We start from the raw sequence: 24,849 nt of genomic DNA on the forward strand, positions 1-24,849 counted from the left end.
ATTACTCGTTTAAGTCCTTCCATAAATGCTTAAATTGCTGGCACTTTAAACAGTGAAAGGTGTTGCCTGTTTTGAAGATATGCTGTTAGCGCGGCTAAATGTATCCTGATGGATGAGTAGGCTAAATTGCAACGTTGTAGGTGCAAGAGATAGCAAATGATGTTCTGTGTAGAAGCATCTAATGGGTTTATATCGTTGTTACAGCAGTAGATGACGAAACGTTTCCACATTGCTGCATAACATGCCCTGGTAGTGGGTTTTCTTGCCTCTTTGATAATATTCATGCAGTCTGGAGGCAAGTTCAGGTATCCAAACTCTAGGATTTCAGGAGCCAGATCGCCAGGTTCATCTGTTGCGGATCTGGGTGTTGGATTTCTCCATGGCTCTGAGTTAAAAGACTGGGTGTGAGTCGCAGTCCTTGATGAGGCACCACTGACAGTTCTACGAACGTTGTGTACCTGGGTTGCCTTGCCCATGTGGGAGCAACTAGGATTAGCGTCAGCGAGTATTGGCGCATTTTGCGTGCCACTAGCAGCATTAATGGAGCTGGGGGAAAAGCGTACGCAAATTTGCCTGACCAGTTCATCTATATCGCATTGCCCTGCGACTGTGGATGTGGGAACCTGGCGGCAAAGTATTGGCATTTTGCGTTTTCGCGTGTGGCAAACAGATCTACTCCGGTTGTCCCCACTGCCGGAAGAATGGTTGGAGCACATTGGGGTGAATCTCCCATTCGTGCATCTGTTGACTGTACCTGCTGAGCAGGTCGGCTATTTGATTGTCCTTGCCTGAGAGGTGTTCCGCCATGAGGAACATGTCCCTTTGAATGGCCCATTTCCACACACTTTGAGCTAGATGCGATAGCTGTGGGGAATGTGTTCCTCCCTGTTTTTGAATATAATACATAGCTGTCATGCTGTCCGTCCGGATCAACAAAGTCTTGTTGCATAAGTGTTTTTTGAACGCTTTTAGTGCTAGAAAAGCCGCCATCAACTCTAGTAGATTGATGTGCATCTTCTTTTGTTGTATTGTCCATAGACCCTGGACTGTGTATTGCAGGACATGGGCTCCCCAGCCTAGCAGGGATGCGTCCGCCGTCATCACTATTTGTGGGACAGGCTCCTGGAACAGTCGTCCTTTGCAAAGGTTTTGTGGATTCCACCAATGCAGAGAGTTGTATGCCCGACTGGTCACCAACACTAGGTCTTTTAATTGTCCCTGAGCCTGGTTCCACTGCCGTGCTAAGCACTCCTTAGTGGACACATGTGTAGTCTGGCATGAGTGACTATGAATATGCACGAGGCCATCATGGTTATTAGTTGCATAAACACTCGTGCTGACAATGAGTGTTGTGGTTTGAACCTTTGGATTAACGTTTGCATTCCGTTGATCCTTGCTGCGTTTGGATATGCCTTTGCTGCTAGTGTATTTACTGTCACTCCCGGGTACTGCTGGACGTGGGAGGGTTGCAGGTGTGACTTTGGGTAGTTCAGCGAGAAGCCTAGACTGTGCAGGAGATGAATGGTCTTTGATGTGTGGCTGGCACATTGCTGGGCCGATGGCGCTTGTATTAGCCAATCGTCCAGATATGGGTACACATGAATGTGTTGTCTCCTGAGATGCGCGGCCACTGTTGCTAGGTATTTGGTAAACACCCGTGGAGCTGTTGTTACACCGAATGGTAGGACTTTGAACTGGTAGTGTTGCCCTTGAATAGTAAACCTGAGATACTTTCTGTGAGCACGGTGTATTGGTATATGAAAGTATGCGTCTTTGAGTTCTAGAGTTGCTAGGAAGTCTCCCTGCCGCAGCAGTGGTAAGACTTGTTGGAGAGTGAGCATGTGGAAATGCTCTGATAAAATGTACTGGTTGAGGGGCCTGAGGTCCAATATTGGTCTGAGAGAACCGTCCTTTTTGGGAATGAGGAAGTATAGTGAATATACTCCTGATCCTTGATGTTTGAATGGGACTGGTTCTATGGCCCCTTTTTGCAGCATACTGATGACCTCTTGCTGCAATAACGTGATATGTTCCTTTGCCATTGGACGGTGTACGGGTGGTATGTTGGGTGGTGTTGATGTGAGTTCTAGGCAATAGCCATGTTGGATAATTTGCCTGACCCACTTGTCTGTAGTGATGTTTAGCCAGACTGGTAGGAACTGTTGCAGTCTTCCCCCGACCGGTGTTGTATGGTCTAGGGTAGTGCCAAGAAGTCACTGTTTGGTGTTAGTGGAGGATCTATTGGCATTGCCTCCACGACCTCTGCCTTTGTTATTATTTCCTCGGTATCCACCCCTGTTTGTGTTTTTATTGTATGTGGATTGTATATTAGTCTTGTATGTGGAGGATTGCTGCGATGTGTTACCTCGCGCTCCTCCTCTATAGTTGGAGCGATGAAAGGAGCCTCTGTGTTGTTGGGACTGAAGAGCTCCCATTGACTTTGCAGTCTGTGTGTCCTTTTTCATTTTGTCCAGAATTGAGTCAACTGCTGGACCAAATAAAAAATCTGGGTTTATTGGCTGGTTAAGAATTGTGGCCTGGACTTCATTTTTAAATCCAGATATGCGAAGCCATGCGTGTCTCCTAAGCAGTACGCTTGTGTTGATAGATCTGGCAGCTGTCTAGAGCACACTTAATGGAGGCATTGGTGATGAGCTTTCCCTCCTGTTTAAGTTCATCTGCCTGCTCCTTGAAAGGCTCAGGTAAGTGTTGGAGAAGTCCTTCTAAACTGCCATAGTGCGCTCTGTCATATCTAGCCAGCAAAGCTTGAGTATTGCCTATTCTCCATGAGTTTGCTGCTTGAGCAGCTACTCTCTTGCCCGATGCTTCTAAAATCTTGGACTCCTTATCAGGAGGAGGAGCCTCTCCAGTAGTTTGGGAATTCGCACACTTTCGTGCGTTGGATACCACCAATGAGTCTAAAGGGAGTTGTCCCCTGATGTAAATAGTGTCTACTGGTGCAGCCCTATACTTTTTTTCAATTCTAGGGTTGATGACACGTGCCCTAGCTGTGTCTTTGAATACGTCATTTGCGTGCTTGAGGACCCCTTTTAACATTGGAAGTGTTTTGACACTTGTTTCTGATGTTGCAAGCGTATCAAACAGAAAATCTTCCTCTATAGCATCTGAATGCATATCTACATTATGGTAGAGTGCTGCTCTGTCTATTAATGAGTTGAAAGCCACCGTGTCTTCCGTAGGTGATGGCTTAGCTGGGTATACATTTGTGTCTGTAATGGGTTGAGCCCCATCAGTGTCTCGGTCATCCACCCATGGCTGTGAGTTGGGGTCTACATATGGGTTTTGTGGATATCCAAAATCCACATCTGCGTCCTTATCTACATCTGGGTTGTAGTCAGAGCGTGCAGGTGAGTATGGTGCATATGGAGTAGCAGGCATAGCTGGAGAGATAGGTTGGAAAAGAATAGGAGAGGTTGCACAGTCTCTTTTCTTTTTGAGTGGTATTTTAGAAAAGTCTTCAGCAGGCACTGGTCTTTTCTTCCTTGTATAAACAGTCACTTTCCCAACATTTGGGTCAATATATAGTTTGGACTGATCTTCTGTAGAGGGGTCTGGATGGATGATCTCCTCTTCCACAGTCTTTTGCCTTGGCGCCGTTGTTTTAGGTTTGACCTTTTTCGGTTCGATGCCTTTAGTCGGGTCGACCGTTTTTGGTGCCTGTATCTGCTTTTGAGGCTTTAGTGTCTGTCCGACAGGTTGTGTCGGTGCGACGTCTTTTACAGGTTGCACCACTTTTTTCGGACTGATTGGTTTTGTCAGTTCGATAACCTTTGTTGGGTGTCCTGACTTGTTCGGCTGTAGAGGTGTCCTCGGAGCCTGCGGCTTTGGCTCGATGCCCTTCTTTGGATGGATGGGTTTCGGTTCCACCGCTCTCGGTTGGTCTACTTTCGGTTTCGCTTTGACGACCACCTTGGGCGTAGGCATTTTGCCTTCGTAGATAACCTTTTGTCCTTTTTCGGCTGTCGAACTGGATTTGTTCGAGTCGACGGCTTTTGCTTCGAAGGTTTATATGGAACGCTGGCCTTCGGCTCGGCGCCCCTTGTGTTTATCACCTTCGGTTCGACGACGTTCGGTCCGAAGACGGACGTGTCGATGACTTTCGGTTTCGATTGAACCGGCTTTGGATTACGTGTCTCAGAAGGCTCTTTTTGTATATTCTTAGCCGGGCGGTATTGCGGGGCTATAGAACCAGTATGTAGATCTTGGCTAAGGCCTGTTGGCGATGCCTCGACCCGAGTCTCTGATATTGGTGTAGTGTCTGTGTGGGGCGGTGTACTCACGGTTCGCCCCCGTTGTCATCGGAGTTGTCTTCGACAGCTACGATGTCTTGGTCGTATTCCTCGACGATTTGTTCTTCCTCGTCGATATAATATTCAGAGTCGTGCTCGGAGTATTGATCTTCCTCTTGATCCGAGTCTTCGGCGTCAACTAGTTCTTCCTCATCGTCGAAGATGTTCTCGGGCTCCAGTGCTGACCTCTGCATTTCTTGCCTTGCCGCCCGCCGAATCCGGATCGTCTTTTTGGACCGGAACTGGGCACAAGCTAGGCAATTATCTTCATTATGATCTGGTGATAAACATTTGTTGCACACAGGATGCTTATCAGTATGCGGGAACTTTGAATTGCACTGCGGGCAATATTTGAATGGACTTTGTTCCATCGTCCGTTGGTCCACGTGGCGTCGAGAAGGCGTAACGGCCCGATTCGACGACCGGAGTGCAAGTAAATTATGAAGAAAGCTTTTCGGTACCGATCGAAAACAATACCAACGAATCCAAAGGCCTTTTGGCCTTTTTGAAAAGTTTATTTCGATTCCGAACTTGGAGTGCTGGAAACTGCATCCGAACCCAATGGCGGAAAAAAACAATTGGAGGATGGAGAGGATGCCCATGCGCACTGCACTGTAGTCCAAGGGAGGAGCCACCTATCTCGTGATACTTCGAAGACTCTTCCAGGACAACAATGTGCAATCATCCGGACCCAACACTAGGCGGCGATCTATGCACAGATATGAATTCAGCAGCCCACATGCCTCGAACACAATGTTTTTACTTAAAATCTGCCAATTATGCAGCAGATGATGAATGTGGCAAATACAGCAAATACAAAATTTAAGCGAGAATAGCTGCATTCGCACATTCACAGTTCCAGTGGCCCTGGTTATAGGAGATCACCACTTCCCTCACAGGCCTTACCTATAAATGGGCTTTCAAACACAGTACCAAGTTCCCCCCTTTTCTCATTGGTAGACTTGGGTGAGGTCAATTCAAAGGCCTACACAGCAATGTGGTGTGGAATTGGGAGACTTCAAACTCAATGCATGATAACCCACCAATAATTACCATGTCTGGGCAATACCAGATCTTACTTCAAAAAACTATTTTATTCTTTCAATAACAAACTACCAAGTATCTTAGTGTATTACAGGCACAACAAAATGTACAAAATGATACTCTACAGTGGTATAATTTCACTAAAGCACTAGAATCCTCATAAGGTATTGTGCACGAATAAATGGCTCAAGCTTCACACAAATTTGCAGATGCTTACGCTATCCACTCGAGCCCCCACCCCTGAAAGTCAATGACCATTGGGAAACTGGTTTCAATGTTAGGAACGTTTTCTCCTCCTCTTTTCTTTGAGCAGTTAGTGTTACCAGCAGAACACATACAGCTTTGTATGGGCTGGAGTTGCAGTTCCGTCTCCAACACTGCTTCGGACGTTCTTCATGGGTCAATCTTCTCTTACCTTGCACATTTGCAAAAGCTTATACGTGAGCAGTCCATTCAAGGCAGAGATCGCAGGTCAGGCATGCATGCCAGCAAAGGTACTCAGTAGGTGGTTTCTTGTTATCTGCACTGGGCCCCTGAGCTGTTATGCTACTCCCTCCCAGTACAGGCACACACATGAAGCAGCCCATACAATAAGGATTAAACAGCACAGTTACACAGAAGAGCCACAGTTAAGGCAGCATGTGTAGACACTGAAGTGGCACAGACATGCTGAGGCTCAACAATGTCAGTACAGGCAGGTAAGGATGAAGCATCATATTTGTGCTAGGACGCAACTATGCTAGCAGTAAGCTAAAAGGTCCCACAGCCCTAGGCCTCCGTTTTTCCTCTGTCTGCTTCCTCATGGCGCAAAAATTAACAGCCACAGTTCTTCCAAGGACTACCAAACTGGCACAGATGCTGCACCCCACAGGTCTGCTGCGCAGTCTCCTGGGTGGTGCCTCCTGCACTCCACCACATAGGCAAGTCCCGAAGCAGACAGCTTCTCTTGGTTTCTTTTCTGGCAGACTTTACAGGGCACCCCCACTGCCTCTTAGCTCATCAATCGCCCTTAGTGACACAGACACTCGGTATGTTACTCCCCCAGCCGCTCTTTATGGCTCTGCCAGAAATCCTATGTTGATCCTATATATCTGCGCACAAAAGATTTCTAGAGATTACTACCATATTGTGTATTGGCTCTTGCGGAGTCACTTTATTTTTCAGATTTAGAAGGACGAACGCAGGGTTTGAAAGACTCAAGTCTACTATAAACACTGCAAAACAAGGCAAGTGTCAGCTTTCACACTAGCCAGCCAGCTTGGATGTGTAGGTGCTCCAGAGGAACAAGAGGGAGGACATGCCAAGAGAATACCCTAACCTCCTTTCCTACCAAAACAAGTGATTTGACTAACTACCAGAAATGGGGCCCAAGTCAGGGCTAGCAACTGAAGGCGTTAAACCAAAAGGTTACCTATCAAATTATGTGTCAAGAGGCTAACATGGCAAACATATGCCTTGCACACTCACGACTAAACAGAGACAGCAGGGCCAATCTCAGTGCTGGCCTCGGTGATGTGGACGGCTGTGTAGATACTATACCAAAGTAAAGTAGAGTGTGCACAAAGTCCAGTGGATCCCCAGAGGTATTGCAGAGGCTAAAATAGAAAACACCTTAATCTCTGTTGTGGTTGAGCAGGCAGGCTTATCAGAGGGTAGTGTTAAGCATTTGAGGTACACACTCAGGCAAGAAATGTGACACACTCAAAGACTGAATCCACACCATTTGTTTGTATAACAATTATTTTGTGGTTTTATTTCTAGAACACAGTTTAAGCAACACAGGACATTGGTAAACCGGATAACTCTGGAGAAGGCACTAAGTTGCTTTCAGAGAAAAGCCACCAATCATTCTATGGGGAAAAGCAAAGGTAAAAAAAAGGTTTTAGAGTGGGAGTTTGAGGGTAGAACAAAGGTTTCACAAGGTTCAGGTTGGCACTCAAGGGCACCACCAGAAGCACTAGGGGTGCAGGGTGCAGGGTACCACTGTTAGCAAATGAGTCACCTAAGCTGGGGCTGCTCATGGGCAGGCCACTGTCTCGGGAGCTAAGCTCCTAGGAATAAGGTAAGGGCAAACGCGTCCCAGATTGGCACCAAGTCCAAACCACCAGAGGCGCGGGGGCGGCCGAGTGCAGGGTGCTTAGGAGGCGTTAGTAGGCCAATGCTTTTTAATGGAACTGAAAAGGGCTGCCGGCTGGAGCCAGGAGACTGGATTAAGGGATCAAATGACTGGAGGATGAAGAGTTGCTGGACACCAGGACAGCCGGCCGGGCACCTCAGGACTCAGGCTGTGGGTGCAGGTGTGTCCTTTCATGTCTAATTCTTCACTGGTTCCGGTCGCTTTTGGGGGGACCCTTCATGATGAGGATGTAGGCATCGAGGAGAAGGTCAGAGGAGGTTGTGAGAAAGTTCCCTCTTTCTGCATGGTAGCCCCCACTTTTTGCTGATGTGCTTTGACTGAGTGTGCCCTGTGCTCCTGCCAATCAGGTGTCCAGGGCATGTGTTCTTTCCCTAAATCTGCATTGAAAACAAAACCCAATTGGCATCCCTAGACATAGATCAGCCCCTGCTAAATGGTACCACGGGTACCCAGGGCACTGTGCCCAGTGAAGTCCTCCAAGGGCTTCAGCACTTATTGTGCCACCCTCTGAGGCCATGTACCATTATGCTCACACTTTGCAGGCTGCGTGTTTTGGTGCAGACCAGAGTGAAGAGTCAACATATCCTGCATCTGTGTGCCATGCCTACAACCCACTGCCCTGGCATAGATCAGTCACTCCTCTAGCTGGGTCCAATATACCAGTGGTTAGGGTACAGGTGCATGAGCCTTGTACCCCTACAGTGTCTAAGTCCATTCTTAGACATTGCAAGTGTGGTGCTGCCATTAAGACTATATGGTACTGGGAGTTTGTCATTACGAACTCCACAGCACCATAATGGCTATACTGAGTAGTTTGGTATCAAACTTCCCAGCACATTAAACCCACACTAATGCCAGTGTGGGTTTTAATGAAAAATGCACACGGAGCGCATCTTAGAGATGCTCCCTGAAAACGACCTACCACTAGTGTCCAGGCTGAGAGGCTGCTTTCAGCTGCCATCCCCAACAGGTTTCTGGACCCCCAAGGGTCTAAAGCCTGCTGCTTTCGGGGGCCTGATACAATGCACATCCTGGGACGAGGTGCCAAGCCTCCTCCCCCAGGATGGGCAGGGTTCACGAAGGGGAAGCTTCAAAGGTTTGCCGCCTTTGTGAGCTTCCCTAGGCCACTTGCTGCTTTCAGCAACTGGTCCCCACTCGTTCCAGCCCCCACTTTGGGCAGGAGAACCGGCAGGAAAAACAAGTGGGAAAGAGGGGTGCAAACCTCTGCCACCTCCACCCCTCAGGTGGGGGAGGCGAGGTGAAGCACAACTCAGTCCCTGCCATCTTGCGGGGGGTTTGGGGGGGGGGGGGGGGGGGACTCAGCTAACCAGGGAAAGGCTTATGCCCCCCTCACACTGGAGGGTGTCATAACAGGGGGTGTACTCACCCCAGGGAAGGGACCCACTGGTCCAAATCTTTTTAACCACCTGTAATGCCCCTAAATCTAGTATTTAGGGGCACCCCTGAACCCTGCTTCCTCAGACAAGAACCAACTACAAGAAAAGAAGAAGGACCGAACAGCCGTGCCAAAGCTACCAAGAGGAAGACTCCCACTGACTTGGCCCCAGCCCTACCGGCCTGTCTCCACCTTGAACCTCCTCCTGCGAAATCATGTTGTGTCCTGCAGCCAGCAACCTCAAAAACCCCTGGGGACCTGCCTGCCTTAAACCACAGACTGTCTCCCGTAAACACCAGATTTGTTCATCAACAGCCTCTGGCCCCGGCCGAAACCGATAATCCGCACCACTCCATCTGCCATCCACAGCCCGAGCTCAAGTGGGCAAACACCAAGAGGAAGTCTCCCCGGTGATCCCGACCAGAGATCCGGCGACCCCTGACCTGCCTCAAGCCTCCGGCAGACGCCTGCAGCCTAAATCCAGAAGGGTGCAACTTTTGTGCTGGCATAAACCCCCATTTGCTCTGAGCTTAAGTCCAGGAGCTTTGCTCCCACAACCCAGCGGCATGCTCATCAGCAGCCACCAACCGGAGGCTCCCTATCCTCCATTGGATAACAGTGGGCCTCAGCACCCTGCACCCGGCCGCTCTAGTGCCGCTGAGGGTGTAACAAGAGTGCATCCTTGACCCTGGGGCACCCCTGATAGCCCAAGAACGAGTTGAAAAACCTAAAGAATGACTTTAAAATTGTACTAACTCACAAAAACGATTTCACTTACCTGTTTACAGGAAATGTCTCAGTGTAGTATCCAGCTATACTACACTGTGTAAGAAAAGTAATCTGAAAAGCTATTTTACTAAAATTTCTATACAAAGTATATGTACTGCATTTACAAAGCATTGCATTCCTCAGTAACAATACTGTAAGTCAAAGCAAAGTGCATATACAATTACAACCCAAAATGTGTTAAAACTGTATACTTACTGCAAAGTATGCATCACTTACCTGTGCCAGGCTTGCTAGGTTCTAGGAAATAAAATAAAGAATATTTTTATACAAAAACAATTGGTCTGAAGTTCAGTCTTTGAGTGTATGAATTCCTACTTACAGCTCGACCACACTTCCACAAATAGAGAGTAAGGTGCTATCTAACTTTACTTCTGCCTACCTTTTGGGTTCCACTGGACTCCGTGTACTCTATAACTCACTTTCGTATAGTATGTACAGAGCCAGCTTCCTACAGAGGTCGTCCAACGCTGGCACAGGTCAGGATGCCGGGGGGACTTTGCTGGGTTTTTATGCCACTCGGCTGTGGGTGTCAGGTGCGGATGACTCTGATCCGGCTGGATCTGGAGTCACGCCTTGTGTTGCTGTTGGACAAATCCTGCATGCACGGAAGATAAGAGTTCTTTAGGTAGGCAGGGAAGGTCTCCAGGGTGTTTGGAGGCTGCTGGCTACAGGACACGCCAGGTTCAGCTCGTAGGGGTTCAAATCAGACAGGGTGGTGGGACTGGGGACAAAGCAGTTGTCATTGTCTAATTCTGCAGCACAGTTCTTCAGTCCTTGTCGAATCTGAAGAGGCAAGGTTCAGAGATGCACCGAAAGACCAGATTTAGGGGTGATCCAGGGGTGTGCAGGTTGCATGTCAATCACTGGAGGGTAACTGTTCCTTTAGAAAAAAAATGGCCTTTTAGGCCACTAGACTTACAGCTGAAAGAAAGCCTTAACTCCTTAGAAGATTAAATATAAAGAGGTGAGGGAGGGAAATTGCTCTTTGTTAGAGAAGTGCCCTCACACACCCAGACGGGTGTCATGCTTCATCATTGGGCGTTGATCCTCGTGGGGGTGGCGCTGCTGTCCCCCACAGACCCAGTCAGAGGGCTCTTTTTTTCTGAGATATTTTTAGAGAAACGCCACAGTGGTGAGTGCAGGTGTGTGGGAGTGGTGTGGGTGACTTAAAAATATTGTACTAGTATCCTGAAAAATTTTGTTCTGGGGTCCGTGCAATATGGTTAAAAATTGAGGTCAAGAGGAATACTCTTGATCTGGTTGTCAGAGTTGGGAGTATTTTCCTTCTGCGTATCTCAGCGCTAGTGGTGGTAGTAAAAGTGGTTATATCAGGTCAACATGTTCAACGCCTAACGTGATCCTTAATGGATCCAATGGAGTTTCTTCAGGACTGTGCAAACTTTAAAAAAGTGAGATACAGGGGTTCGAGACTGCGGCACTCAATACACCCTGGAGTAATACCTAGATTCAGGTGTGTGGTCTGGGAGACTCTGCACCTGAACAAGATTGACTACCTTTGTATCAATATTTAACCCCCAAAAGTCGTTTATGGAAGCCTCATCCGCGAAGAGCATGACCCGAGAGGTTTACAGTGACCTCTGAATGTGACAGACCAGTTACCTGCCCACCACCGTTCACACTCGCTGTGTGCACTGCAGGATTGTGGACGAAGGTCTTCTGGAGAGGACCACCGTTGGAGAGGTAAGTTGGGATGCTGGGACACAGTCGGTTGGGCCACCCAAGGCAGTGGAACGTCATGTGCAGGGGTGTGTCTAGGCGTCCGGGTTGCGGTCGGGGGGGATCCTTCAGAAAGGGGCAGCAGACTTCAATTGGAGATTCGAGGAAGGTCAGAGATAATCAGAACTCATGTCAGGATCGCTGGGGTGTTGGGCCACTCGGGCTGTGGGCGTGCAGACTTGCGGGTTTGGCAAGAGCCAGAATCTGCGGGTGAGCAAATTCGGTGCTCACTCGAGACAACGTATTTGACTTGAAAGGCAGGGCAGGTACTCCAGGTTCTTTGGGTTGCTGGCTGCCGGACACACACCGGGATTTCACTGGAGCAGGTTCGAGGAAGGGACAGGCCGGGAGGGCTGGGGCCATGTCAGTGGGCGTCCTCCTCTTCTTAGTTTCAGCACGGCTTCTTTGGTCCTTCTCCTTTTGTTGATTCTTGACTGAGAAGGCAAGGTACGGTGTTGCCCGTAAATACTAGTTTTAGGGGTGTTACAAGTAAGTAAAGGTTGGGACTAATGGTTCAAATCCTTGGGGTGGGTACACCCCCTATTATGCCACCCTCCTCTGGTTGGTTGGGTCCCCCCCATCTGCAAGATGGCGGGGACAGAGTTGTGCTTCACCTCGCCAGGGTGGCACAATAAGTGATGCAGCCCTTAGAGGCATTCCCTGGCCACAGTGTGCCAATCGGGATTTGTTTTAGGGAAAGAAGATAGGCCCTGTGTACCTGTTTGGCAGGAACCCAGGGCGCACACAGTCAAATTACATCAGCAGTTTGGCAAAAAGTGGGGCAACCATCAAAAAGAGGGCACTTTCTTACAGTAACCATGCAAAATAGGCACTTTCCTGTGTCCCTAGTCAGTAGGTCAGTCTTGGTGGTGTTGGTGTCCAGGTTGGACACTGAACAAGCCTTTCTTGCTGCTATCGGTCCCGAGGTTATTGGTGAAGGGTGGCTCCTGGGGGTCATGGATTCTCCAAACCTGGGTGGCTGCGGTGGCGGACAGCAGGTGAACCAGACGTTGTGGTTGGTGCCTGCAGGCCAGTGACCCCTCCACTTCAAGGGAAGATGCTGACGGGTCGGCGGAATGCTGGCAGCCCTCAGAGGCTTTTGAAAGATGCACAGCTCCAGGAGGAGTCAGGTCTTCTCAATTGTCGAGACAGAAGCCTGCAGTCAGGGTTTGGCGTCAAGGCAACGGCTAGTCTTAAGTTCTTGCGTTATTTGGCTCTTCCTCCTGGGGTCAGATGAATCTGTTTCCCTGGTGTCAGGTGGCCACCAAAATACTGTATTTAGGGGCGTTAAAGGGAGTAACGGGTAGTAGCCAATGGGCTCCTTACCCATGGGGCCACTACACCCCCTGTATGAGCACTTTTTTGGGGAAGTGGGCAGAGCACTGTCCCAGAATCCTATTTCCACCAAAACAAGATTGTGGAATCCTTTCGTGGTGTACATCAGGCAGTCCACCTGGTACAAATGCCTACTGCATAGCTAATTTCTTTCCTGTCCTGGTGCCAAATCGGCCCCAAAGAATGGGGTGGCAACTACCAGGTCTTGGGGATGCCCGGGTCGCATATCCAATGTGGCAGGGGCTTTAAAACCCCTGGCCTTGAGATGCTACATCACCACCATGTTGGAGGAGGTGTGAACACTTTCCTCCAGAGCAGGCATGGTTTCTGGCTGCAGAGCATGGGCTTTCACTTACAAGGGTTAAGAAATAGGTATCTAGTGGCTGGCTGGATGATACCAGTCAGCCAGCACACCAGATAGTTGTAGGCTTTTCATGGGGCACCGATCAGATGCAGTTGGGGGGCATGTCATAATAAATCTGGTAGTGGCATCAGTACAGATTTATTAAGACAAGGTGTTTGATACCAAACACCATAGCTTTCAGTAAAGCAGTCATGTAGCTGGGGGATTTTTTATGATCAATGCCCAGTACATGTACTTAAGATGGCTTCTCTGTTCACTTGTACCATCTAGTGATTGAACTAGACAGCACTGGGGCATATCTGCTCAAGCAGATATGCCCCCACATGTGATATAATGCACCCTGCCTTAGGGCTACAAGGCCTGCTGTAGGGCTGACTTACATATATTTCATGCAGTGACTTTGGCATAGAACAAAGCAAGTGCGTCATATTGTGTTTTCACTCAGGGTTTGTATGGGGTCCCTTAGGGTGGCATTATGCATGCTATAACGATTAGGGGCCTATTGGTACCCATGCCAGGGGTACCACTGACTAGGTACTTACAGGGGTGCCAAAGTGTGTGTCAATTGTGTGACAATTAGTTGTTTTTATCTTATTTTAGGGAAAGAGCATTGGGGCCTGCTTAGCAGGGACCCAAAGCATATCAGTTGCAAAACTTAAGTGGCAAAAAGCAGGGGTGACCATGACAAAAGGGAGTGCTTGCCTACAGAAGCCACTTGATGCCAGCGCAAGTATGGATTGACAGGTGAAGTACCTTAACTAAGACGGGTCTATCCGGGGCTGGCCCCTTAAGACCCCTGAGGAAAACTTGTGGGAAATTAACCTGAGGGACACGTATATGCTCCTCCTGGGGCTTTTATGGATTGGTCCTAGACTCTGTGCTCCTCCTGGGGCTTTTATTGACTGGTCCTAGACTCCACTGCTCACACAGGATCCCTGCAAGATGGTAAAAGCCATAACGTGAAGTGAGTGCAGCAGGCAGTGGTCCAACTTGCTGTCTGTGGAAGACTCACACCCCTGCACGTCCACCCCTGCCCCACCAATTCATGCGCGGCATGGTGTCAGGATCTTTACTTTAAGTGATCACAAAACTCAACTGTCAAAGTCAGCTCAATGCCGGCCTCAAGTGTTTCCTTTAATTCAATGCTTCAACAGCAGTCAAAAATGTCTGAGCCTGATGGAAAGGGAGGTAAAAAGGATCTGAGATTGCATCTATATCCTGGAGCATGATGGATGTCAGGGGGAGGCATCACAAGTCACCCTGAAATACTCATGCTTGGAAGAAAGTCAACTTGAAACACTAGATGGCAGGAGTGCGCACAGCATATGATCAGATGCTGTAAATCTAAAGAATGAGTGGATTAGCTGCTGCAAACAGTTGGTGGTGTTCAGTGCTTCAACCTATCACAGCTGGAACTAGAACAAAGTGTGGTACAAGGGCATCCTAAAGCAGAAAATGGGACAGTTCTAATGTTTCAAGTGCTAAGAGGTGGAAGTGAGGCACCATCAAGGTTGCCCACAGAGGGCCTCAAGGGGGAGGAGAATGGAAACACTACTGCTACATGCGTTTAAGGTATAGAAGTGGTTTAATGTCCCACCACTTTGTGGTGCATCACCCTTGAACAGAGATGGTGGCAAATTCACAACAGTAAAAAACTTTATGAAAACAGGCTTTGCAAAAAGTAGTGATTTAAAAAAGAATTCATTAAAGATGAAAAGGGCCAATGTGCATGTGTGTTAAGAAACGATCCTTGGTGTGTGTGAAGATTATCCTTGATAGAGGAAATTTGTAGAATACATTAATCGGAAGGGATGGGAGTCCATGCTGAGAGCAAAACTAACTTAAATTGCAATTCCTTTACAAACCCTACTTGTTTTAAAAGCAGTTGCAAGAGTTCTTTACAATTTGAGAATGTCCTTTGCTTACACACTTCCATCCGTCAAGAAACACAATATTCAGTATATGCACTGCTTCACGGTACTAAATGTAACTGTCCAACATTCAAAACCACATGTTAAATTCAATCTAAGTCAGTGAGCATATGCTCAATATCAGAATACTTCAATACATTCATATAGGAATAGCAAACAAGCAACCACATTTCAAACTTATATATATGTGAACAGAAAACAATGACCGGACTTAAACTCACAAGCAGTAATGGCACTTTGTTTTAAATGACAGAATAAATGAGCCACAGGAAATGGAATCTCATACACACACCAGCTACATCAAAGAGAACATTTCCAGGATTATAGAATGCAACATCCTTCTGACTACACCATAGCAGTATACCTACTTTTAGAATGAGTTCATCCAAAAGAAAATGTTAAAATAGATTAGACACTGCACCTTGAACAATTGCAATTAGTTCTTTGTGTAGGTTCCACAAAATCCCAAGTAGCCACTTTTTCTGCGGTCTCCTCATCACAAAGGCCATTTGAAGAGGAGTACTTGCGCCTAAACATAAGAAATTACAGATCCAAATTTAGTTTGTTTCTCATGTCCTTATTAAGCAACATAATACCAGAGCTATAAAAGCATATTCTCTAAAAACATAAAAAACTTGTTTTGCTGAATGTAGACGTGACAGAATGTGAATTCTCTGCATGTGAGGGCACAATTTAATAGGTTTCAATTCACATCTATGTTGCCATCTTTTCAAAACAGAACATGAACACTTGTGCAATATTAAACAAGATTAACAGATTAATAGCAACTATTTAATTTAGACAAATTCTTACTTGTTTTGAACTCTGTTCATATTGCACTCTTGCCAAACCTTTTCAACCACCTGACTGGCTAATTTTCTTGGGATCTTCCCACCGTGATGGGTTGTGGTGTCAGCCTTAAGACCATCGGATATAGAAGAGAACCGCGCCCATTTCTGGGATGACTGTGCATCAACTGCAAATTAAAAAGAAAACAAGAAAAATGATCCAGAAAATAAGCCAGGAGTATTACCTAAGAAACGGAGATACTTAATTATAAAGTTATCCTTATAATTCTAGCAAAGTATCAGTAATCAATAAGAAACTAAACCACTATTTACAAAATAAACTGAAAGCACAATATAACTTGACTAACTATTGCAATCGCCATTCATATAAGTCACATAATTAGTTAACGGCATCATAGAAAACCAATTGCATACCTTTCACAGAAAAAATGAGGACCATACTTATTACATGTACCTCAGACAGTGAGTCTTCCAAAGATTTCTGGAACACAGAGGATTATCACGTTTAGATAAGAATAAGGAAAACCGTAAGAGGATTTGGAGACTGATGGCACAGCAAGTTGGAAAATGATGCTGATTAATAGGTCCAACACAAATGAAGAGGAAGGGAATGAACAAAGAGGCCGACAGTAAATATAGAGAACTTAAGACAGAAAACATTACTTACCCTTCAAGCATCGCATCTGTTCATGGCATGTATTGTGGTTGATTCACTTGCTGTGCATACCACTGCCATCTATTGTTCAGCTCCGTGGTGATATAACCCTTTTAAGCTCTCCCATAAATGCACTGATAAAAGGGATCCAGAACAGTGAAATGTGTTCCCTATTTTGAAGATAAGCGGTAACAGCTAAATGAAGCCTCAGGCATGGTCAGACGTCTGCAGGTGGAGAAAGCAACAGACTAGGGCTTGCACTGAGAATGTGAGTGGTTCGATTGGATTATGGAGACAGTAGTTTACAAACATTTTCCACTTAGCCGCATAGCAGGCTCTACTTGTGGGCCTTTAATAATGGTAATGCATTTTGCAGGGAAATAGAGAATCAAATTCTCAGACCTCAGGAACCAAACCACAAGATTGAGCTGCTGAGGGTTGGGATGCCTGAGAGTGCCCAGATTTTAGGAGAGAAGACCCAGTCGGTTGGGGAGCTTCTCCTGAGGCACTAGACAGGTAGAGAAGGGTGGTGAACCATAGCTGGCACATTCAAGTGGGGGCTACTAAGATGGTCAGGAGGGATGTTTGTCTAAGTTTCCGAAACCACAAATGGAAGAAGTGGGAGGGACACAGAAATATCCATGACCAATTTATCCATAGTGCATTAATCATGGTTCGTGGAGCCTAAAGGCAAAGCTTTGGCATTCTGTGTTTGACAGTGGCGAACAGGTCCATCTGTGAACAGGTCCATCGCTGGAAGTACGAGATAATGGCTTGGGGTGGAGTTCCCACTCATGGACTTTATGCATCCTGTTGAGAAGATCTACCAAGTCATTGTCCATCTCAAGAATATACTGTGGGAGAGGGCAAACCCTGTGATACATCGGCCACTGCCAAATGCTCTAGGGTTAAGCAGACAACCAGAATGAGAGTGTGCCACTCTGCTTCTGTAGATAAAACCCAGCAGTTGTATAGTCCATCCGGACTAGGGCTACTTTGTGTTGAATGAGAGGAAGCAAAATCCTAAGGGCTAACTGGATAGCTAGCAAACCCAGGTGGTTAATGTCTCGACCCTGTTGAAAGCTGTCCACACCTTTGATAGTGAGATTCTCCAGGTGTGCTCCCCACTCGGTAAGCGAGGCATCCATGGCGATAGTCTCTTACAGACTTGGGTCAAGAAAGGGCTATCCCTCTAACAGCATTCCACCACTGCAAGGTGTCTGCTGCTGACCCAATTGTGGTCCAGCAACCACCACAGCAAGTCGTGTGCAGTCTCCTCCAGAATTTGCATGTGATCGGAAAGACTCACCCGGTGCGGAGCACACTGGGAATGTACACCTCACTGCAAAGCCAGCATATGCCAGCTTACATGTATGACTAGCAAGACGCAGGAGGACATCAGTTTCAGCAGTCATCCTCATCGAGATCCAAGACAGAGGCCAAAATATCAGATTCACAACCTGAATGTCCCGGACTCTTCATATGCCATTTTAGAGGTATTGGATGATATGGCAGACCGCAATAAATGGTAGGTAATAGCAGAGCCGAACAATATGTATCACCCATTTGTCGGAGTCATTGTCTACTATCCTGGCAGAAAGTGCTGGACCCTGCTAACCTGGTGTTCATGGGTTATGGGTACACCAAACTTGGTCACAAAAGGGCCTATGTGTTTGCTAGAGTGCTGGGATATGCTGCCTGTCCAGTCTGGCCCTACAATGGCCAGACTGTTTAATTTTCGAGACCGGGAAGAAATATTGCAGAGTGCCAGGGTGGCGCCTCTACTCAAGTATGAAAATGTAGTCATATCCTTTTTCCCCGGACTTCACCCAAGCTGTAAAAAACAGAGGCGATCCTTTCTGGTCGTCAAGAAGAAACTCAGAGATAAGCGACTGAAGTATGTGATGCTGTTCCCGGCACGTCTCTGGGTCGAGACAGATGGCAGGCCTGGTTTTTTGATCATCCAGTGGCGGTGGCGGGCTGGCTGGAGAGATGCAAAGGAACACGACGCTCGCTTATGTTTCGCACTGTTTCGAACTCAGGCTGTGACAGTTACAGACTTGGTGAGCTATGGATTTTGCTTCGCCCCCCTGGTCAGAACTGAGTTATGAGGGTGTGGGTGGCAACTAAAGGGGCACCGGAGAACTGTGGCTTGTGGTGTTGTCTCATGTCTCCTGCCACTATTGACATTCGTGTCTGCCCAGTTAGGGGAACTAGATATTGCTTCGGGAAGAAGGAAGGTAGCATCTTCACCCACATTTAGCTACTGTTAGTTAATAAGTTGGGCAAAAGATACTCTGCAAGTTGATTACATGGGTAGTTTCAAGCCCAGAGTGCAGGGAAGCAGGGAGGGGGTGGTTGGGTTGCGGTTTATTTGTTTCAGTTAAATCAGCAGCAACTGTTCTAATGCACATGAAGGTATGCTTACAAATGAAGAGTTCTCATGGGTACACACTGGGATAAGAGTATACAGCTACTCAGCTGGAACAAAGGGGCCGGGAGATCAGGTGAAACATAGGTTAGTCCTTCCATATCTCAAACGACACTCCCCAGATGTGGTGCTCCTTCAGGAGTCTCACCTGGTAGGTAGCACATGTAAAGAGCTCAACCGATGGGGGTATAGGATGATGGCTCACTCAGGCTCCCCTGGAGACGGAAGTGAAACCGGTCTCTTGCTTAAAAACCCCTTCCCCTTACAAGCTATGCGCTCCGATGAGTGGGGCAGATATATCGCTATCACGGGGAAGGGGCAGGAAAACACTAAATTTAACGTCAGTCTATGCCCCACCCGGACTACAGAGCCAAACATTTGTAGATGTAGGCGCTCTCCTGCTCTCGCTTCCTGAGTGTCTCGTGCAGGTGGGTGGGGATTTCAACGTGGTAGTCTCAGGCTCCTTGGATCGCTACCACTCCCTCCCGCCCCCGCGACATAGGCCCCTCGCGTTAATAGCTTCCTGACTTCCTGGAGGCCCTCAGCCTTGCGGATGTGTGGAGAGCGTTCCATCCGGACTGAGTGCAGCACACCACCTTCTCGGAGGCACATAATAGCCTGTCTCGACTGAACGACTTACTTATACGAGCCTCTTAACTCACCCATGTCCAGGAGGTTAAACACATGGTGCGGGGAATCTCTGATCATTCCCCTGTGCCGGTTAGGTTGGTCCTGGGGGATACACCTGTGGGAAGGGTACCACCTTACAGAACCCGGTGGTTCGAAAGGAGATATTGCAAGCCCCAGACCACTACTTTCAAGAAAACCAGGGTTTGGTCAAATCCCCCAAATATTATGGGAGGCGTTTAAGTTGGTGATCAGGGGACAGGCTCTAGCACCGATTGCTGGAGTCAAGAAAGAAAAACAGAAACAACTAGTAACTGTAGAGGACGACAACCTCCGGCTGGAGGAGAGTCTCAAGAACGAAGTGACTCAGGAAACGCTGCATATCCTACAATTGAAGAGGGACGAGTATAAGGGTATCACCACTGACCGGGTCAGAACGTGGGGAAGGGAGATCGACAGCAGAGTGTATGAGAGAGGAAACAAGGCTGGGAAGCTACTCGCCTGGCTGGACAAAAAAGGGCTGACAGACTTGTTCCAGAGCTGATAAGACACAGAAGGCGAAAACCACATATCCCCCAAATAAAAAAATCGCCAGTGATTTTGATATACACAATAGCGCTGTATATCAATCAGGTACGACCTTGCTCGAGGAGTATTCCCTAGACCTACTTCGAGACATCTGCCTCCCCACTCTTTCTGAGGAGGATAAAAGCTTCCTGGAGAGCCAAATCACCAATGATGAAATAGCGCAGGCGATCAGGGACCTCCAGTCAGGGAAAGCCCTGGGCCCGAACGGCCTACCGATTGAACTGTATAAACTACGCCCATATAAACTAGCCCTGCATTTTTTAGAGCAATGTTTGAGGAAAGTAGGAGGGCGGGTCCCTTCCGCTAGACCACCGGCTCGCGTCTCTGGTTGTGATCCATAAAGAAGGTAAACCTAGAAACAAATGTTCCTCCTACAGACCCATTTCCCCGCTTAATGCCAAACCTAAAATATTGGCCAAACTCTTGGCTACCAGGCTGTATGGAGTGATTAGTAGCCTGGTGCATCCAGATCAATCGGGCTTTATGCCCCACCGGAATACTGCCCTCAATTTACGCATAGTGCATGGAGTGCTGGGCAGAGTGGATAGCATCCAGGAGGCGGCTGTGATTTGTTTCCCTAGACGCCTCTATGGGGTTCAACACCATAGAATGGCTGAACCTTTTTGCAGTCTTTACCAAAATGGGGTTTGGGCCCGTTTTCACAGCATGGGTTAGACTCTTCTACTCGGGCCCCTGGCGCAGGTAGTGGTCAACAACAAGCTATCTGACACATTCGAACTGTATCGTGGTACTCGCAAGGTGTGCCCGCTGTCGCCTCACCTTTTTGCCCTCTCCCTGGAGCAATTGGTGGCATGGATCAGAAGGGTCCCAGTGATAAGTGGGCTGCGGGGGGCTGCAGATTAGGAAGACCATCTCGCTATACGCAGATGATGTTCCCCTCTACCTTGCCTCCCCCAAAATGTCCCTTAGGTGTGTGCTGGACATATTCACAACCTTTGGTAGATACTCCGACTACTCGATTAATTGGAATATGTCTCATGTACGTCCTTAGCAGGGACCCCACCCCCTTCCATACCTGGGACTGCCCTATACAAACGGTTGGAGGCGGCTTTCGCTAGCGTGGGATGTTTGTCACCATGGACTCCAAGCTTCGTTTTGAGACAAATCTGCTCCCACCCTTGCTGAGACGGAGGCGTGATATTGCCAATTGGAAGGCACTCCCACTCTCATTGTTGGGCAGGGCAACCCTATTCAAAATAATGTCAATGCCCAGTTTCCTCTACGCCCTGCAAAACTCACCAGATCTGGTCCCTGCAAGATACTGTAGGGAAAACGAGAGCTTACAAAGGGAGTTACTACGGGATGGGAGGCCCCGGATAGCCCTCAATAAACTGGTCTTGAACCGGTATGATGGAGGAATTAGTCTCCCTGACGTCAGGAAATATTATTGGGCCTCCCACCTGGCCGCTATCAATCATAGCACCTACCGCAGCCCAGATGACCCGGGGTACACCATGGATAGATGGCGGTTTCCTGGCGGGGGACTATAACAGGGCCCTGTACTCGAGCCCCAGCAAATTCCCATTAACCGGTCTGACCAAACACGCCGTCCAGGTTTGGCATGCGGCAAATAATAGCTTGGGATGGAACCGGAAACTCACTTTGGCAACTCCCTTATGGGACTCGGAAGAACCTGGCAACCTGCGGTCCTCTAAGGGATTTGACAAATAGGACCTCTTCAGAATCTCCTGGATTGGAGATGGGTGAAGGGGGAGATGCTCGCGTTTGATGCTCTGCGGCAGGAGTATGAGTTAACTGGTTCCGAATATTTTCGATACCTGCACTTGTAACAAACCTGCCGAAGGGCTCTTCGACGCACCCCCCCCCTCGAGTCTTCACCGTTAGAAGCCAGATTACTCGATGGATACCTCCCACAGAAAGCTATCTCCCTAACTTATAAGAAATTGATTAACATCCCAGATCCCCTCACACATTCGCAAGAGTCTTGGGAAAAAGACAGCCTAGTGCTTGATTAGGCATGGAGGGAGGCGGAAGCCGCTCCACTGGAAGTGTCAATTTCTGCTCGGCTCCGACCTGTGAATCTTACACAGGATATATGTCACAGGGCCCCAGCTGGTACACACAGGGAGGAGGGGGGTGAAAATTGTAGAAGGCTTTGTGGTCAATTGGGCACGTTCCTGCATATAATTTAGGAGTGTGAATTTATACAACTGTTCTAGCGGGGGATATACAAAGTCAGGCAGGAAGAACTAAAAAAAGAACATACGCCCAGAAGCCAAAAGGTGTCTTCTTAAAGTCTGGGAACCTACCGATTTAGATCAACTCTGGGCCACTCTGTGCCTGATGGTGGCTGAACGAAACATTGCTCAAAAGTGGGGAGCGGGAATATCACTGACTCTGGCAGCATGGAAGAGGGATCTAGACTGGTGCATATTGAGGGAAAAAAACTGTCTACATAGCACGGGACCAAGACGCGCATGCCATTCTTGAACGAATACCTTATAAAGTGTAAATATATATATATATATATATATATATATATATATATATATATATATATATATATATATATATATATATATATATACATATATATATATATACTTCCAATCATTGTATATTAACTTTTAGTTCATGGAATTCAAGTGGCTTGAACAGAACGGCATCGAGTAAACAGTAGATTACATTTTCATCTCCGAACTCGTTGTCTGTTTTGGTACTACTAAAGCAGGATATATTTCGTAAATATTTTCCTCACCTTTACGGCTGTTGATTTTCAACCTTACAAATATAAGTATAAATATAAATATCAGGACCTTAATTCTGTTGGACTAGTGCCTTACATCCAACCACATGTGTTGATAATTTTTATCATCAAGTATTATGGTTGTTGAACTACTGTCTCGTAACACATGTGTAAAAGAAAAGAATGTGATTTACAATTATTTACACCACTTCAAAATGGCGGACAAAAATGTTGATACGATAGGAGGAGGAGTTTGTTACAAAACTAGTTTAACCCCCTTTTCTATTTTTACTGTGGAATTGAAATGATGTATTTAGGCATGTTGTGGTATACTGCAAAATATTGCGTGATCCCAAGAAAAGAGAGAGTGTGTGTGAGTGTGTGTGTGTGTATATATGTGTATATATATATATATGTGTATATATATATATATATATATATATATATATATATATATATATATATATATATATATATATATATATATATATATATACATACATACATACATATATATATACACACATACATACATACATACATACATACATACATATATATATATATAATAGTCTGTGCGCCTCATCATTCCTTTGAGCATAGGTAGCGTTTGGCTCAACGTGAGCGTGGAGCCTAGTGTCTCAAATAAAAAAATCCTATAAGGATTCTATCTGGAGTACCACCCCATGGTATTGTGTGGCCCTGGCAAGAAGTTCTTGATAAGATACATTGTCATCAGGTGGAGATGGCTTGGCAGGGTAAAGGTCTGGATCGTTATCCAATGGACGGTCAATTGTCTAATCCATCCATGGATCCCCTTTAAGTGAAAGTCTCCCTTATTAATATTGTGTCCCTCATGGTGAGATGGTGGAGTGTTGTGAGGTGTGATGTGCAAGGATCTAAAAGTGGAGAAGATGGTGGTGGTGGATGAAAAGGGCTGGTACCAACATTTTTCCTCTTCAAAGGGATTTTATATTGACTATTGTCATCAGGAAGCGTGTGCTTAGAAGGCGGCTTCGCGTGAATATTTGTTGTATCAGGATTAATGTACAGTTTTTGTTTAGGATCCGATTTATAATGCTACATTGTCTATTTTCAGATCCGAAGATGCATTTTTGGTTTTTGGCACTGAAGGTTTCCGCTCCGAAGGCTGTTTTTTTTGGAGTGGAGGGTTTCGCCTCCGAACACTGAAGATATCTGGTGTGTTGTCGACTTGTTGGCGTTGCATCTCCCAACGTTGAGCGCGATGATTGCGGAGAGTTTTCTTCGACTGAAGCCATTTGCACGCATCGCAGTCTTCTTTGTGCTAAGGAGACAAGCACAAGTTGCACACCTTCTGCGAGTCGGTGCGTGGGAACTTAGCATGGCACAGAGAACAATTTGAACGGAGTCCGTTCCATCGATAAAGAGCTGGCCCAAGGCGGTTAGGCCCAAAGACGCCCACAAAACTTTCCAATCGAAAATGGAGATTTCGCTGACCAAATTAATACATGGAGAAATGGAGAACACGTACGAAACAATAGCGTCGATGGTAGAGTGATTTGTGCACCAAGGGGAACCCGAAGAACGGTTTCGAACCGGAGCGCAGTAATACACGTCGGAACCCAATGGCTGAAAAAAAACCAAAATGGAGTCCATACCCATGCGTACTATCACCGAAAGGAGGAGTCACCTCACCTCGTGACTGGGAAAGACTTCTTCGAAGAAAGAAAACTTGTAACCATCCAGATCCAACACTAGATGGCAGAGTAGGAGTAGGAAAAAGTCATCTGAAAAGTAACTTGAAAGGTAAACACAAAGTAATTCCAAAGTAAATGACAAGTAATATCAACAGTTTACATTTGACCTACCTGTAACTGCATTCAACTGTATTATATGAGAAAAGTATTTTATTTACCTGTACAAAAACCTGCTTAGTTCTATAAATAAAAATACAACAAAAATATTTTTATACAAATCAATTGTTCA

At 46.8% G+C, this 24,849-nt stretch overlaps 1 protein-coding gene across 1 annotated transcript in view; it reads right to left on the minus strand.

The window, feature by feature from the left end:
• MED13 (mediator complex subunit 13) overlaps positions 1-24,849 on the minus strand; it is a 1,439,203-nt gene that overhangs the window by 1,019,511 nt on the left and 394,843 nt on the right. The window contains exons 7-8 of the mRNA XM_078679821.1: positions 15,857-16,019; positions 15,465-15,572 (exon numbers count right to left, since the gene is read on the minus strand). Of these exons, the coding sequence (XP_078535947.1) occupies positions 15,465-15,572; positions 15,857-16,019 (271 nt within the window). The remainder of the gene's footprint in view (positions 1-15,464; positions 15,573-15,856; positions 16,020-24,849) is intronic.

This window comes from Lissotriton helveticus, chromosome 3_1, assembly GCF_964261635.1.
Source record: "Lissotriton helveticus chromosome 3_1, aLisHel1.1, whole genome shotgun sequence".
Taxonomy (NCBI): Eukaryota; Metazoa; Chordata; class Amphibia; order Caudata; family Salamandridae; genus Lissotriton; species Lissotriton helveticus.